The sequence below is a fragment of the Lepeophtheirus salmonis genome, chromosome 14 (genome assembly GCF_016086655.4).
Source record: "Lepeophtheirus salmonis chromosome 14, UVic_Lsal_1.4, whole genome shotgun sequence".
Classification (NCBI taxonomy): domain Eukaryota; kingdom Metazoa; phylum Arthropoda; class Copepoda; order Siphonostomatoida; family Caligidae; genus Lepeophtheirus; species Lepeophtheirus salmonis.
The window spans coordinates 10,657,141-10,674,828 of NC_052144.2; the positions used below are offsets into that span (position 1 = coordinate 10,657,141).

Consider the following 17,688-nt stretch of genomic DNA (forward strand, 5'->3'; position numbering starts at 1 on the left):
AATAAACATATTTAGAGGTTAATTTTTCTTATAGTTTATTTTTATGTATTACTAAAAGGAGAATCAAAAGTAGAATGACTTGAAAATTATGATATTTCCAAATGTATATTCTTTTAACCTAATTACATGTTTAAATTAATTGTTAAATTTTAAGTTTATGGCGTGGTATATAAATAATATATGTATAATATTTCTAGGGTCACTTTTGACATGAGATTTAATTAATACGTATTTGCTTAAAAGATAAACACTATTTTTTTCAAATTTTGTGTTGTAATTTAGTATATGGGCTCTCAACCTTTTTCAGCTGAAGGGACACTTGTGATTGTTAAAACATTTTCCAAATAAATGAGTAAAACCCCTACATTTTAATACAACAAATAATAAACTGGGCTGCCTTTGTGTTGTGCCATTGTCAGCTGTGATTACCAAAATACATATTCTAGTTACCCTCAGTAAGCCACTTGAGTTAGCTCCTGGGAGATTATTGGATCTAGTCGGGGTGGGATGGGCAAGAAGTTGATGCAAAGTTGTTTTCAGTTTATTACTTGCCTTTGATTTTGTGATACATAGTCATAATGGAAACCCCTGAGTCACATAAATTTGATTGCCGTTTCGGCAGAGGTATATTGAGTTATTGATTGTCAGCCAGCATCCACAATCAAGCAAGGTCTACTTGTGTAAGCTGAAGCTTCAAGGCTGCTGATAATTACATTTGTTCATTCCAACACAGTGAAGAGAGCCTATGTCTTCTTCATGCCGTATGATCCAGGAGAATTTATTTAAGTTTATTAGCCCGACACTCACGCCCCATTGCTGTGGATTTAGAAGATAAATTGTTTGGTTTTTTTTTAAAATAATAATCAATTGCAGTGGCTTCCGAAGGATTAGATTTTTTTTTTTTTGGGGGAGGCTTGGTTTTGGATTTTCTTTTTTTTCTTTTTTTCTTTTGAAAAAAACTCCGACAATTAAAATTTAGCAAAAAAAATATTCAGGAATCCATGTAACCTCTATAAGTCTCCGAAACATACAAAGACCTTAGTAATATAAAGACATAGCTTTGAATCAGTCTTACCCTAACTTTAATATTAGTATTAATAATAAATCTACTATAACTACTAAAACGCTGAGAGATATATTATTTACTCAAGCCTCCCCACCCCTAGTAAAATTAATAATGAATGCCCGCAATTCGCAAAAAAATTGATTTATCTAAAAAACATATCAAATATAAATTTAAAAAATACAAATCTTGAAATATCCTCTGGCGATTAATGAAATTACCACCAAAGTTTCTTGATTTGCTATGTTAGTCTTTGAGTATCTTCTTTAGCGCAGGGACAAGTATTTCTTGAATATGAGATGAAGGAAACAGTTGTAATTGGTTTCATTGCCGATGTCAGTGCCTATGGTAGTGCTTAAACAATCCTTTACATTGATAGAAGTAAAGATGCTATTTTCCAAGGTTAGATGACAGAGTTACGTCAATTTCTCAATTGCGTAATTGTCAAGTATAGGGACTTCTTTTGACCTCAGTGTTTCTTCTGTGTGATAAAGCAGCTCAGATTATGATCCAGAGAGTTAAAACAGTCCCTTTGTTTCATCTTTATGATATTTTTCAATTAAAATCAGGGAACGCTTGGGGCAAGGATCATCTTCCGAATATTTCAATTCTTGTCTGTAATCACTGCATTTCAATACATTCTGAAGAGCCGTGCAGTACAGGTGTGTTTAAAACTGAACCCTCCTTTAAAATTTACGCCATTCACATATTCGTGATTTTATTGAGTTAAAACCGGTTTATACTTCGAGGCAAGGGTCTTAACTAGTTATAAACAAAACTCCAGCAAAATCTAAATAGCAACAGTGAAACAACAGCCGATAATATGGAAAGACGTCGAGTCACAATTTTGGAGCTTTCCGCGCGGGGAAAAACTCCCATTGAAATTGCCAAGGTTATGAACTGCAGCCGCACCACCGTTCACAGCGTGGTAGCCAAAGGGACTCCTGAGGCGACCACAAGATCTAAGTCAAGGCCTCGAAGGTCAGACGAAATAGTTGCTGCCGTGAAAAAGTCTGTCGAGGACCAGAGAGGCAAGGTCACCGTCAGCGGCCTCTCCACGGAGTTCAAGCTCAGCAGAAGGAACATGGATCGGCTAGTTAAGAAAAATCTTGGCCTTAAGGTCTACAAGATAACCCCTCGTCAAGCCTTCAAGCCTGTAACAAGGAAAAACGCCTAATTTTTAAAGGAGTGTTCAGTTTTAGACGTGCACACCTGTAGTAGCCAGCAATATAAGCAATAATAGCTGAACACACATTTTGCAGTCCCGAACTGCGCAAAAATGGTTTTTTAGTTCACTTTTCTTTCCTGATACGTAGCTTGACGTGAATTCCATGCGATTATATTGCTGTTGTGCTTGACATATCGAGAAAGTAGTAGTAGCTAAAGAGTGAAAGAACAACTGTTTCATCTTGAGCAACACAATTTGTAGTAGCACTGCATAGGACATTCTTTCCAGCATAACCAAGCAACTTTCTAAAAGCAGCTCTGAATTGCCTTGGTGTAGGATTGTAAGTCCATCCGTTTCTCAGCCTGATAGATCAAGTGCTACCTCTCTAAACCAGGTGTAGCAACATAATCTGAGGGCAAGAAATGTGTTGAGCAGACTCTATAATCTCCATCTTTCTCAGGCTTCCAATCTTTTCTCTGTAGTGCTTGGATCCACTTGGCTCTCCTACTTCTTTTCTCGAAGGTAGTCTGTGAAATGAGACACCAGCTTCAGACACAGAGTCTAAAGTGTTCTTGTAATCCACGTCAACACATTTGTTCCCCATCTTGGAAAAACCTGGATTTCTCAAATAAAAATACTGAATTCTCGATTTGAACTTAGTCAAAAGTATATATTTATGATTTCAAGAGCCCACCAAGGCAATGCAACCTCTCTATATACTTCACGGACATAATTTTTTATCCTTTTGCCCCTCTCTCTTCTCTCTAAATATTATAAAGAGGATGATTGATGCTGGATACAGCTGGGAACACTGAAATTCTCTGATTAATGAAGCACGCCTAGCTCAACCTTTAAAATTGCTGTGGGGATAGAAAAAATTATTTTATTCTTTTATTTTTCCTTTTTTGAATATCCCACCATAGATAAGAGAAGTTTTCCATAATACAATTATGATTTATTGATTGTTATTAATTAATAGTATAAGAATAAATGAATAATTTAAGACTCAATGGTCAATTATTGTCAGATGTGGGAACTTGGAGTTGATACTTGACTTGGACTTCATAGTTTAAATTTAAAATATTTGTATATATTTTTACATTAATCAACATCATCATCTTAGAACTCGAATAAACAAATTAGTGGGTAAACACAGCTACATATGATCAAAATCATATCTGAGCTAAGCTATGTCCGTCTTCCGGACCTCGAATGAGCATCTCCTTCAAAGTAAAATATATTAGAGTTTCTGTGCACCAACACATTTTTTAGCTATTGATCACGTGGGTCCTCGTTTTGCTACTTGGTTTAAAGCTTTAACCAGCACCAACTAGAGGTAGCGAAGCAGCAGGAGGGGTGAAGGAAGAAATGGAAAGAGCGACTGTTACGCTCTCAATTTCTCGTAGTGGAGATATTCTAATCTGTAAATGTTAACCATAAATATAAATCTGGAGTGTTTTTTAGCTAGCCTGTTAATTTGTAATTGGTAGTGTTAAAAACAAATTTTATTTTCCTTAGCAGTTGTCATTATTATTTCATTCCTGAGTAGTGAACATCTTTCCTGTGGTGTTCTTTAATAAACTAGTCGCCAGGCCAGGCCAGGCCAGGAAGATAAGAACGTTGGTAAGAAAGATTGAGGCTTGATGGCTATTTAACAAAAGAGGTAATATATTATATATAAAGACATAATAGACACGAGGACTGGCAATATCCTCGTGGAGATTCACACACTGAGAGGGCATATGTAAAATAAGATAAAAGCAATATAAGGTACACTATCAAATAAATAAAAATTTATATTAAAGGGTCAAGCAGGTTGAGTGAGTAGACACTACACTTTCCTAAATAGATTGAATTATATTCAAAACCTGTATGTACGTTCGTTTGTGCTCATAAAGGACGGAGCGTAACCCTGAGGATTTGTTGCGGAGATATAATTGCAAGTCCTTCTTGGACTCAACGTAGAATTGGAGATCGATATCGGAGTCATTCTTAAATGTCCTTGTTTATATCCTTTTCTCCCTCCTCTCTTGTCAATGGGCTGATTATAGCTGATCTAATGAAACGTCATGAGCATTATTCTTTCTTTCTTCCAAAACATTATTCAAATTGTTAGGGTTACTATGTTGATTTTCGGTTTCTTTTTTTGTTTTTTAACATACCCATTCCACACCGGATTTTCACCTTTGTATAACCCATATATAAATAATAATACATAATGCTAACAAAAATACAGATTAAAACATACAACTCAACACGACTGTTATATCTTAAACTCTCTATCAATTAAATCCTCGAGGCCAGACATTCTCAAGACTTTGCCTGTCGCTCGATTAAAATATATTTTGGATACAATTTTTGTTACTAAAGATTCTGCTTTTAGGTGGGTAATTGTTGTGGGGGGCATAGCCACAGGCCAACCTTCTTTCTTAATTTCTATTCCATATTCCTCTTCCATTTTTGTTTCAACAATTTTTCTCATAGGATCTATTCTACCACATTTGTAGAAAAAATGTAAGAAGGATTCAAAATGATTCTTACAGAAAGAGCAGAGTTTATCAGCTTCATTTTGTTTTGATTGGTTAAACGATTCTTTAAGACGGATTTCTATTCCAATGTATGAGTTAGACAAGCCCAGATTCTAGAGACTAAGAGTACCAGAGGTTTAACACTCTGGTTTTTCTTTATTTCTCCCTTGAACACATTCCAATTCTTTAATATATTAAAAATAGGTAAAAATACCATTTTGCTTACAAGGGCGTTCACAAAATTATATTTTAGGGGTGGGGGGTGGAGGGCTTGGTTTTTGGAATTTATTTTGAAAAAAAAAATTCAAAAAAAATTCAAATATACAATTTATATTTAAATTTTTTATTTCACGACTAAATTCCAAAAACCTGTGGCTATTGTCAAAAAATTTAATTTTTTGGAAGAAAAAAAAATCCCAAATTAACATTTGTTTGCAAAAAAAAAAAAATATTGAAATATTAATTTCTTTTCTTTAAATTAAAAGTTAAATTTTTTGAAAAAAAAGAAAATAAAAAAGTTAAATTTTTTGAAAAAAAGATAATTAAAAATTTACATTTTTTGGGAAAATAATTTTAAAAAATTATTAAAATTTGAGATATTACATTTTATGAAAAAAATTTCAAAAAAAGTTCGTATTTAATTTTTTTCTTTAAATTCACAATAAAATGAGAAAACCTATGATTATTCTCCAAAAATTAATTTTTCAGAAAAAAATAAATACCAAATTAACAGCTTTTTACAAAAAAAAAAAATGTTGGGAAAAAAATATTCGAATATTAAATTTAAAAAAAAAAAAAAAAAAAAAAAAATTACGTTATTTCGAAAATTATTAAAATTTTAAATATTACATTTTTTGAAAAAAATTCAAATATTAACTTGTTTAGGAAAAAGCAAAAAATCCTTTTGGGGGAGGGGGAGATGTTATTTTTGTTTCATAACCTAGAAAAGTAATAAATATTTAAATCCCAGTAAGAATAAATAAGAATCGGCAAAAATTAAGATTATTAAAACAGATTAAATTAAACGTTATTTCGTCGATGCCGATTCCGATTAATCGTACCATCACTAATACGTACCAATGTGAAACATTTTTTTAAGATAATATATATAATTTAACTTAAAAATCAATACAATAATATGATGTTATAGATTTCCTTAAGTTTATGGATGTACAATATTCGTAATTTATCTTTTATAATATTAAGCTGAAATGTTTTTTTACAAGTCAATAAATATCTTGTATATAACGATATATGGCAAACCTATTTTGAATTATTTTTGATGATTGACATGTTTTCGTTGTCCTAACAATACTTAAAGACAAAGAAAAAATAATCAAAACTGTGCTTTAGAAAATTATTAATCACATTTTACGAGTTTGAGTCCTCGTACAACGCGGATTTTTCGAGTTCCCAAAAACCGCGATATATATTAGTCACTTTGTTATTTCTATGTATACATTTTGGCTAGCATATAGAAATAAAACTGTATAGAACTAAAACTCTGTTAATAGGACTTGGATAATGCATTAAACCTGGGAGTACTTAAAAAGATAAATAGCAGTTGGTGTGATTGACTTATCTGGCCAACTACCAGATAATTTTGGGCCATTTTTATGTTTGTTTTTAGAGGAAAGGTGGCGTGGTGTAAAGGACTCTAGACTCCTTAAGCGTAGTGTAATAAATGCAACGCTGTGACTCACATAATATATAAAGAAATAAACAATAAAATGGAAGAAGATTTGAGTTGAAGTCATCAGTATAAAATATATTTCATCTCTACAGTTGAAATATTAAATATCTTAACATAACTACATATTATACATATGACTTCTGTTAGTATTTCAACACAATAATATGACACTTGACATTGCTCGGAATGAAATGCCCGTTTTTTGTTTTGACGTTCTCTCCTCCAAACTGAATGGGGATAAAAGTCCACCACCTAAAGAGCCAAATTTTAGTAACGATAGTTAGTATGTTTTACACTTATAGCTAGTATTAACTCACTATCCATTTATATTCCCCTTTTTTTCGATTGATATAAATAATATTATAGCCCTCTATTTGTAACATGGACCAAAGGAGAAAATCGTAAGCTTCGTGGATGTATAGGAACATTTTCCAAATTGAAATTACGTAAGGGGATTCGAGAATATACGCTGATAAGGTATTTTTTAAATACCATTTTTGTTATCCACATTAACAAAATTTACTTTGTTAAATAAAATAAATTACGTTCAGTGGATTAGAGGATCATCGATTTGGTTCTATTCTTCCAGAAGAAATACCTCATCTGCAAGTATGCGTTTCTATTTTATATCAATTTGAAGATGGCCTTAATTACCTCGATTGGGAAATTGGAGTGAACGGAATCAAAATAGAGTTTCGCGACGAAAGTGGAACTGAGAGATTGGCCACTTATTTACCAGAAGTTCCTCGTTTAAATGGTAACTTATATATATGTTTAATAATATTAACATGGAATTGAATATGCAATACAGCTTACAGTCGAATCCGCATAAAGTAAACTGCTATTTTTCAGTTGAAAAGCTAACTATATCAAGGATTTTTCTGATATCAGAAGTATATAAAAAAACCACAATTTTTGGATACTTGAATAAGTAATTTTGAAATCCATATTTCGAGGCAACCAGTGTTTGACAGATCAATGAGGATTTTTAGTTTATCTTTCATATTTTACTGTATATCTATTGTCCTCAATAAAACTTGGTATTAATTTGGCAATTTGATGATAATATTATATATATATTTTTATAACATTGAGATATCTGTATTTGTTGTTTTTAATGGCTGACAATGCTTTAATTTTCAGAATGGGATAAGATAAAGACCATTGATAAGCTTCTTAAAAAAGGAGGATGGAAGAGTGAAATAACACCTGAGCTGCGCAATTCCATTAAATTGGTTCGTTATAGATCAAATCGTGCAACCATGGATTACTCGGAGTATATAAGTCATTGCAAGCAAAGAAAAGAAGGAACACATAAATTGACTTAAATAACTCAAAGAAGGATATGTTTATTTAAATCTAGTTTATTAGGAAATAAAAGACTCATTTTGATATATCTATAGTCTGGATTGTATATTATCTAGCAAAGTTTGATTGAACAAACAAATTTGAAAATATATAGCTAGTAATTGCGAACTTCAGCATGTATTTTAAAAAATTATGAAACGGATATCATAACAATTTACTGCAGACTTTCTTCACTATAAGACTCTTAATACAGCTGGTCTTAGGTAAGGAAATCTTGACTTGGGCCACTGTATTTGCAGTGCGGCCCGTACATGATAGAATAAATAAATTTAGAATTTATTTAATGGAAAAAAAAAAGTCACGCAATAACCGCCTCAATTATTAAGCATTTACTTACTCCGATTGGGATTTGGGCCCCAAGCAATCCGTTTTGCATAGGACCCCTTTATGGTTAAGGCTGGCCATGAATGAACTTCAGAATTTACATACACAATAATTATTAAGAATAAAATGTTAGTATATGATACTGAAAGTCTTAATATTTATGCGAGTCAATTTTCTTGAAATTTCATTAAAATAATGCCTCAAAAACTTAGTTGGCGAAAAGACTTCAGGACTCATCCCTTTCGAAAGCATTGTAACAGTTAGCCATATCATATGACTAACTGTTGAATACATATGCCTAATATGTATTCAACGATAGTCGTTGATCACGGATATAAGTACTCATAATTATATGTGAAGTAACAAGTTCTGAGCTTTTTTTGCTTTATTTTGAGAATAAAATTATCGTAGTTAGGATTATCCAATTGAGATGGTTCCAAACACTTTCCTAGCTAATTTTCAGTTCCTGGGCAATCGAATAAGTGCTCACATGCTGTTCCAACTCGACGATTTCCATCATTTTATAAACATTTTCGGCATCCATATTACCAAAACGGAATCTTTGGAAACACAGCTTTGCTGTTGCGTTCGGTCCTTAAACGACGCAAATAAATTTAGCAGCCTACTCCGCTTTTTATCTTGGTCGTAGTAATACTGAAGAGTGTATAGAATTTTCTCTGTTTTTACTTCCATTTTGGAACATTGTTACACCAACTGGTTTCACAGAACACATAACTGTAAATGAACTTTTTTTTTAAGTGTACGCTTAACCTATAAAGATTTTTTTGATGCAAGGTACTAGTCATGAGACATCTATTGATATTAATTATTAAATACATCTAGCGAAAAACGCTCAGAGCTTATTACTCCCCTTAATATTTTTTTGATAAATAAAGACACAAGTTTTCAAATAACTAATTAATTATTAATCACTGTATTGTATATATTTATTTAATTAACTATTTAACGGATTTGAGGCAGGATACTAGCATTATGATGGACATTAGTTAAATAAACATGTAGAAGTGAGAAAATAACACACAATTTGAAGAACTAGCTAAACCCAATCCAAAAAAGAGTATACTAAGAAAGATATAAATCCCTTCAAACTAATTTAAATTTGATTGGATTGATAAAAGTAAAACAAATCATTTACATAATAATTATCATTAAATATGTACAACATGATGGTTTATTTCTTGTTCCTCTTCATTCAAAACTGAAAGACAATTACTAAGAATTGATCTGCTAACGTTTATTTAAGTAATAATGAATAGCTCGAGCACCAAGAGTACTTAGTTGCTGTTGTTTTTGGTTTTTTTTACATTATTACACATAAAAATTCAAATATCAAGAATAATTATATGTAAGCAACACGACACACATAGCTGCTATGGTTAGCAAATTTTACCATCGAAAATAATCATGAACATCTTCCTTGAGGTAACAGATAAAGTCAAGAGCGGAACTGACTCCAGGGATTTGGTACATGATTGGAATGTCTGAGGGAAGTGGTATCGATTGTCAGTTCTCTCCTTCTCTTCTTTGTCTGCAGTGATGGAGGTAGTCGGAATAGTTTACTTTAACCCGCTCTGATTGATAGCGGACCAAATGTATGGATTTTCGGAGATCAGATGTAATGGTGCCTTTCCATCCACCTTTTCTGAGAAGATTGTCTATTGTCTCTATCTTATCCCATCCTATAGAGAAAATAAAACAGTCCACTTTTATAAATGAGCAACTTTGGAGAAATAATGAGGATTTGAAACAAGCCAATTGTAAGAAAAAAATTAAATTACCAATGCTAAAGAAAGAAGTAATTAAACAAATAATTTAAAAAATATATAAATTTGTTAAAAAAAAAATGATCCGAGAGAAGAGTAATAAATCAATAACGAGAATAATCAAAATAGTAAGTTGAATCAGATGAAGAATTTTAATTAAAGATAAATTAGTCGATTTGTGTTTAAAGAAAGAAAAAAAAAACTTCATTAAGAAATTGTATTATATCTATGCACATAGAACAGGATAAAAATATTGTTGGGATATGAAATATATTATTTAATGTACAGTCATGGCCCTTTGACACAAAAGCAAGCTAGAATGACTTCTCAAAATTGAGTGTAGATAATATTTGTATAATTCGCTGAATAATCATCCATTTCTTTTAGCAAATTATAATTATTTACCATTTGAGTGTGTTCAAATTGCAATCTAAGTACCCAAAATTGATATAATTTTTAGAAAGGGGGCATTATCAGTCTCTTACATCAAATAAAGTTATAGCTAAAATAATTGGGTATCTTCACTACTCCTACAAGTTTGAAATCAAAATCTATAATTGACTCAAATATGTCTATTAAATATTGGGCTGTATGTATATATGAATTTAGAAAATATATTTACAATTTTTGTTCAAGATTGTTTTTATGTTGACCCACCACATATATAGAAAAACAAGAATCAAATTAAACACCTTGTCGAGGGGCGACTTCTGGCAGAAATGTGGCAGTTTTTTTGCTTCCCCTTTCGTTATGAAATTCGATCCTAATTCCATGGACTCCGATTTCCCAATCAAGGTAATCATTGCCATCTTCAAAGTGGCAAAGAATAGATACACTAACTTGGAGACGCGGCATTTCCTCTCGAGTAATGGGGCTAAATCGTGAGTCCTTCAATGCACTAAATGATTAAGCAAAAAAAAATATATTTTTTTAAAGAAATGGGAATTAAGGTGAATATAATCAACTTTTAATCAAATATAAAACTGCATAAATTTATAATACATTACATACTTATGTATAAAAAATATCAAAGGTTTTGGAATACTTTATTTAGTAGAAGCTCTCTAGTATGCCTTTAAGCTAATGAATTTGTGATTTTTTTGTTGAATAAATAAAGCTATATTTTCACACCACAACCGAAACAAATTAACCTCTGGAATCACAAATATAAATCTACCTTCACCCTAACACATTAACATTTTAATTTAGGAAATTCAGCAATGAAATAAAGGTATCACATATCCTTTTGACATGCTGTGTATATAAGGAATATTGTGTACAAGTTACAAATTGTATGAGCAAATTATAAAAGTTTCAATTTGTTCGTTTTAAACTGTATTATTTAATTACAACATAGCTCATTATAATAACAAACTATAATTTCATTTTGATCTATCAAAATGTGATGGCTATTATGAATTTATGAGTTATATACTTTGGGCATTTGAATTTTATAATGTGTCAAAAAATACTTATATTTTAATAATTATCATAAAAATAGTCAAAAATTAGACGACTAATATGTACGAGTTCCAACCAAAAAAATGGAATGAGTAATTTTAAACGGAGGATGAGGATCATCCAATAATTGAATATTCCATGGATAAAAATTACTCAAATTTAAGTAAGAGTATATGAAAATATTGTATCAACTCGAGGAGTGAGGCCCGAATTATCGTTTATCAAGTAGTTACTTTACATAATTAAGCTTGGAAACTTCATTTTTTCACCTTGAGTTTGGTGTTTTCCAATTTTCACTATATATTGCATCTGAGAAATTCATTTGGACAGTATGAATCTCATTATTTTTAAGTACTAACATTAAAATATTAGACTTCGAGGATGACATATGACAACAATATTAGTAATTTTTTACCAGTTGGTAATTAGAATGAGCAATGCTGTAATTAAACAATGCATTTTAAGACGAAGAAATTGCAACTCGTCTAATTTGCGTATACAGATCGCAAATTGTACGCAGCATATTTATATATATATAGTTCCTGTCAGGAATTGATAATGGGCCTATTAAATGAAATAAAACACAAGACTCGTAAGGGAATAAATAAGACATAAAATCAATTCCACTTGCTTCTCCTTCCTAGGAATTACCTCGTAATGGCATATTCTTTAAGTCCACTATGTAATTCCATTTCATTAAATGTTCCTATGCAGCCACGTAGCTTCTGATCCTTCCCAGTCGTCCAAGTCACGAACAAAGGGCTGCAACAAAAGGAGATTATCCATACATTCATTAGACATGCATTAAAGTGCTGTATATAATAATGATCAATTAGTAATTACTAGTAGTCATTGGTAAAATTGGGTGATCTTGGAGAATCATGATGATTGAGATGCGAGTAGAGAACATCAAAACAGTAGATACCCATTTCAGTCTTTGCAATTTTGAGCGTCCTTCCTCCACTTGCCATAGTTGAGGAAATTTATAATAATTAAAACTAGATTACAATAATTTAATGAATATTTCTTTTGTTAGAGGATGATATAGTTTTTATGTTTTTACTCTTGAACAAATAACAAAGTAATATATACTTTGTGCTCCTTTATTTCTCAACTCGAGCTCCTCTCTCTCTCTCTCTTTTTCTTTCTTTCCTTCCTTCTCCAATCTCCTCTCTTTCTTTCATTCTTCTCTTTCTCCTTATAAATTACCAGTAAATATATGTATTATAATAGCTATATATAGCTAGCTATATATATTATTAAATATAATCTATTTTTTATGTTTAACTAGGTAAATGGTGTGTACTCTCAAGGAAAATATGATTTAACTATGCAAATGAAGGAATAATCATTGGTTTTTGTGTAGCCATCAAGTCAATTTATGGTAGTAAAATTGATCAAGCACCAAAAGTATCTTCTAATGCATATAAAATGTCACAAGATCACCTACAACTTTTATTTTTTTTCTACTTTTCGTTATAGATTGGTACAGAACAATAACCCAACCGCGCGTCAATTTATGGCAGTCAATAACATTTAATGAATTGTTTTAAATGTTTCTTTAAAATCATATTCTCCTTAATTACAGGCAAGTTATAAAAGTTCACCAAGAAGTAAAAGGAAATTGTTTAAATTTGGATAATACAACGTTGATCCATCCAGAAAACTTTGAACAAATTATGATTAATATGAGATTCCACCTACTCTACTCCCTACACTTTCGTCATTTAAAGACAGTGTAATTAGATATATAACTGAATTTGTAATCCTGAAATTGCAGAGACGCCCTATCATGTAATTTTTGTAAATGAGGGCTATTAAATGCATGTAAAATCATAGTAATTTATTCTTAATTAAAAGGAAAGATTTAGGGGGCTTGATATACCCCTAACAAGATGCTATAACTGTATATCAGGAGGCAGAAAGAGTGTTTGTTCAGTGCAGTTTACTGAACAAAACTGTTCTTGAAAGAACTAAAAACTTCATTGGTCAATAGCAACTAAAGTTCTTCAAACAATTAGCGAAAAACAAAAGTAGGTTTTTAATAAGCTTAATGAAATACATGCTTGATGATAACCCACTAAATAATCATGTGTTTGTACTGATTAAGGAGCTTAGGGCAACATATTCGATAATTTGATTATTATTTTATCCAGGAAGAGAAGATAATTTAAAATTGCCCCCTTGAATATTTGAGGACAACATTGTGCAAGACAGTGTTATTCCGAGGACAATAATTATATCATGGTTTCATTGAATCTCTTAAAAAAACATGATATTTTACATAGTAAGTAATATATTTCCTTTAAAAAGGTACAAATCCCTACTAATTTAATAAGTTATAAACTTAAGTTACAATATTTGTAAATATATTTCAATGCTTTACTATAACAATATGGAGTCCGTTTTTCTCTTCTTTTCTATCTCTTCTGATTTCGTTGGGCAGGCGATTCGCATCTTCTATTAATATATTATATTTTCTTTGTGTGTACTTGGTACGCTATATATAATTTATTCTTATACAATTACAAAATCTTATCTTATATTGTTCATACTTTTAATGATATTTGTACGTAAATAGATGTTTTTTATGTGACTTCATCGGACATTTCGGGGTAGTTAAATAACCATGTTTAATAACAATGAACCCCCTTTTTTCATTAATAATGGAAAATAGTCCATTAAAAGATGTCAAAATGGACCAACAAAACATAGGATTGAAACCTTATTGTCCATCAAAAATTTATCCCTCTAATGCTGAGTTATTATGTATTATCTGACCTCAAAAATTATTCAAAATATGTTGTTCTACATAGTATTAAAAAAGTTATGTACGTGTTTGATGTACGTTCCGCTTAGAAAAACAATGTTAAAAACGCATTTATTTCAAAAACGAAGGCAAATACAGACTTTAGACATAAAATATATGTTGTTCAGAATTCGGAGTTACGTACGTGATCCTATATTTCATTCTGATCAGACCAAAGTCCTGGAGTCTAGAGAGTAAGTTTTTTTTTCGCAAATATGTTGATTTTTTTTCATAAAACAAGATCTATTCCCCCTGTCTCAATGTTTTTTTAAGATAAGGGTTTGCTCGAAAATGCACCAAAAAAAAAAATATAAATCCAAAAAACAAATTATGATGTAGCAGAAAAAGGAATAACGTGTATTAAATACAAATTAAGAATAGAATAAGAGGATTAGCGAGTTAGTCTTTGTATGCATCTTCATTATTGTTGAAGGCGATGAGTTTCCATTTTCACTTGTAAGAAAACAGTTCCCAATTAATTTAGCAATGGCAATAAGTAAATCACAAGGTCCAACATTCGAAAAAAATGCTTTATATATATCAAAATCAGTATTTTCACTTGGTCAATTATATGTTGCACTTTCAAGAGTGTCAAAAGGGGATGCAGATTTGATTATATTTACATCCAAGGGATAGAAATAACAAAAAAATGTTGTATACAAGGAGGTTTTACGATATCAATTTACCTATTATATAGTTATAGCTTAAATAGCAGTTCGTTTTATTTTGGAATTATAACATAAACACACTAAATATAAATTAAATCATTTTAATTTTTCATTGGCTATCTTTAAGATAGCGTATTGGTGCTATCTGTTATCTATTATTATGTCTAGATGGGATCTATGCCCCGGTTTTACTGTTGTTGTAATATGTTTCTACTTCATATTAATACATTTTATGTGTAAATAGTTTCTAGAATTAGTGTGTTTGATAAGCTTCTTTAAGGTAGTCCTTGATTAACTTTTATTCTTCGTTCTTTATCTTTTTACGACTCCGGAGTGTGATCCAAAAATACATAGAGTAGTTAAACACTACAGTTATTTCATTGTTATACAATCGTATTTCCATAGTTAGTGCTGTCTCGATCCTTATTTAGGACTGAAGATTGACGTCCCGTCCAGTTCAGTACTGCATATCAATTCTAAAACTTATAAATTTCGGCCCTTGATGACGTAATTCAGCTTTATTTCTCGGTTTTTAATCAGCTCTAGTAGTGAAAATCTTAAGGACCAACAGTCAAATTATCATTTGCATCAAGTGTTTAATGTTTCAATGCAAGCATTAAATTCTTCTATATTCTTAAAATCAGTTGATGAAGTTTTATCAAGATTTATCGGAAATTTGTTCCTTTCATTTTGTAAAAATATCAACATTGAACCCCCAAGATGCTCCTATGAGAGTTTTCACTTACTTCATTCATTGCTTCATAATTATAGGAAACGTAATCTTGAGGGCTAAAAGTTGATATTTTTATTCATTAAAATAGATAAATCTCAAAGAAATCACAATGAAACTTCATCAAATAGGTTGAACTATTACTTGTTACCAGTGATGAACAGTAATATTTTAATTAAATCGAGTTTCTAAGGTTCCGAAAATCCCAATTAAATCACTATATTAGTACGATTAATTTTCTTTTGTCTTTTTTTTTTTAGGAACGAAAAAGTTGAATATCTTAATCCTTGCAAATGTAAAGGTTAATTTATTGTCTGCATTATAGAAATAAATGTAATTTTATATTTTTAAATGTATTATATTTTTCCGATCAATAATAAAGATAGTAATATATATTTTTAATAGACAGTAAAGAATTAAACCCTTTTATTTTTCGATCCCATTTTGACATCCAAATACAGGCAAAAGTTCACCATTACTCTTAATAGTAATGAAAAAAAAAATTGTTTTCATTCTTAAGATATTTAGTTGCTTAGGCCACCAAGATGGTCGATATCAACAATGCCGACGTTAAATGAAAACTTTATACTGGTCAAGATAAGAAATTACGTTGAACGAGATTTTAGTAAATGTTGGAATTGATATTTGCATCTATCTCGATGGAACATGGAACTTTTTTGAAGAAGAAAATTAATTATATCTATATATATTAAACATTAGTGTCTGTGTGCTAGTCTGTGTATTTGTCTGGGATACCCGCCCAAGCCAATTAATAGATTTCACTTAAGTTTTTCATGTAGGTAACATTTTTTTAGCCTTTTGGGCCATGGTGGCCTTTAAATAGCATTTATCTAAAAACATTTTTTTTACAAACAAACAAATATTTCATATACGACAAAAAATAAAGAACGTAATTTTTTAAGAATTATTATTGCTGCATTTTTTTTAAAGGAGATTAAAAGGTTTAGAGCAGCGTTTCCCAAAGTAGGCGATACCGCCCCCTTGGGGCCGGTGCTTTGATCTAGGGGGGCGGTAATGGGAAAAGGGGTGATTGGGAGGCGGTAGAGCAAAAAACACCAACGGTGATTACATATTATTAGTTTACATAAAGCAAACAAATTGATCTACAAAAATAAAGAAATATGACTACAAAATAGCAGGAATGAATATCTTGAATATTATCCGGTTAATACGATGAAAATACGTTATATCGAGATTGTACAAATGTACTTCATTATTGGGCCCTATATATTTTGCTCTATACTCAGTTTACTCTTACTCTCAAATGCAAACAGACTACTTAGAATAAATACTAATAAATTTGGTAAAAACGTGAAACTACGGAAAAGTAAGATCCAAAAACTAGAACCCAAATTCCACATTCTAAAACTTCAAGCAAGGACGTCAAGTAATTATAAAACTGTATTAAGATTTTTTTTTTTTTGCATCAATTAGCTTTTATTTCTTTAACTATTTGGACCATAGACAAATCTTGATCTACATTTCTGCTGTTGAACACATGGTTGTAGTTAAGAATAGTTAGACAAGAAAATACAGTTACAGTATTAACCAGTTAACCAACCCAGTAGGAAGTGTTTTTTTCTTCCTTTTTGGATATTGCTTTGCTCAATACTAAACTGCCATCAAAAATAACTTGTCTCTATATATTTATTTATCAATTATTTGGACCATAAGACCTTGAGATTTATTCATCTTCTTACTGCAGCAACATTTCAAACTCACATAACTTACTCCTTTGAAAATTCCCGAAGCGGTGTTTCCGTAAAAACTTTCTAAATTTTTTCACCCATTTCCAACCCTAAATGACAATAGTTATAGTCGTATCTTATATATTTTTCCAGAATAAAGAATGGCAACCCATCAACAAGCAAAAAAGAAGTATAGCGTAGAATATTTGAAATATGGATTTGTATCAGCACCACTGAATCAACATCAACCTATGTGTCTGCTGTGTGAGAAAGTGTTTTCAAACGAGGCCATGAAAACCTCCCAGACTTTCGGAACATTTGAGAATAATGCACTCTGATAAAACAGAAAAAAATATAGCATATTTTCAGTTGCTGCGAGAAAA

General features: G+C 30.9%; 2 protein-coding genes and 1 long non-coding RNA gene across 3 annotated transcripts; 2 read left to right on the forward strand and 1 right to left on the reverse strand.

The window, feature by feature from the left end:
* The first annotated feature begins 6,433 nt into the window (after nucleotides 1-6,433).
* On the forward strand, nucleotides 6,434-7,846 carry LOC121129086 (AMMECR1-like protein). Its single transcript, XM_040724758.2, has 4 exons — nucleotides 6,434-6,735; nucleotides 6,819-6,929; nucleotides 7,004-7,209; nucleotides 7,596-7,846. Exons 1-4 carry the CDS (start codon nucleotides 6,617-6,619, stop codon nucleotides 7,778-7,780), a joined length of 621 nt encoding a protein of 206 aa, XP_040580692.1. The 5' UTR covers nucleotides 6,434-6,616; the 3' UTR covers nucleotides 7,781-7,846.
* Nucleotides 7,847-9,062: 1,216 nt separating this feature from the next.
* LOC121129085 (AMMECR1-like protein) lies at nucleotides 9,063-12,542 on the reverse strand. The gene is made up of 4 exons (XM_040724755.2): nucleotides 12,233-12,542; nucleotides 12,041-12,151; nucleotides 10,621-10,826; nucleotides 9,063-9,844 (listed from the first exon to the last, which is right to left on the reverse strand). The coding sequence occupies exons 1-4, from the start codon at nucleotides 12,358-12,360 to the stop codon at nucleotides 9,669-9,671; spliced, it is 621 nt and encodes a 206-aa protein (XP_040580689.1). The 5' UTR covers nucleotides 12,361-12,542; the 3' UTR covers nucleotides 9,063-9,668.
* A 1,453-nt stretch (nucleotides 12,543-13,995) lies between these two features.
* On the forward strand, nucleotides 13,996-15,994 carry LOC139907212 (uncharacterized). The gene is made up of 2 exons (XR_011783667.1): nucleotides 13,996-15,789; nucleotides 15,857-15,994. It is a non-coding gene; the product is annotated as an uncharacterized lncRNA (long non-coding RNA).
* Nucleotides 15,995-17,688: the final 1,694 nt, after the last annotated feature.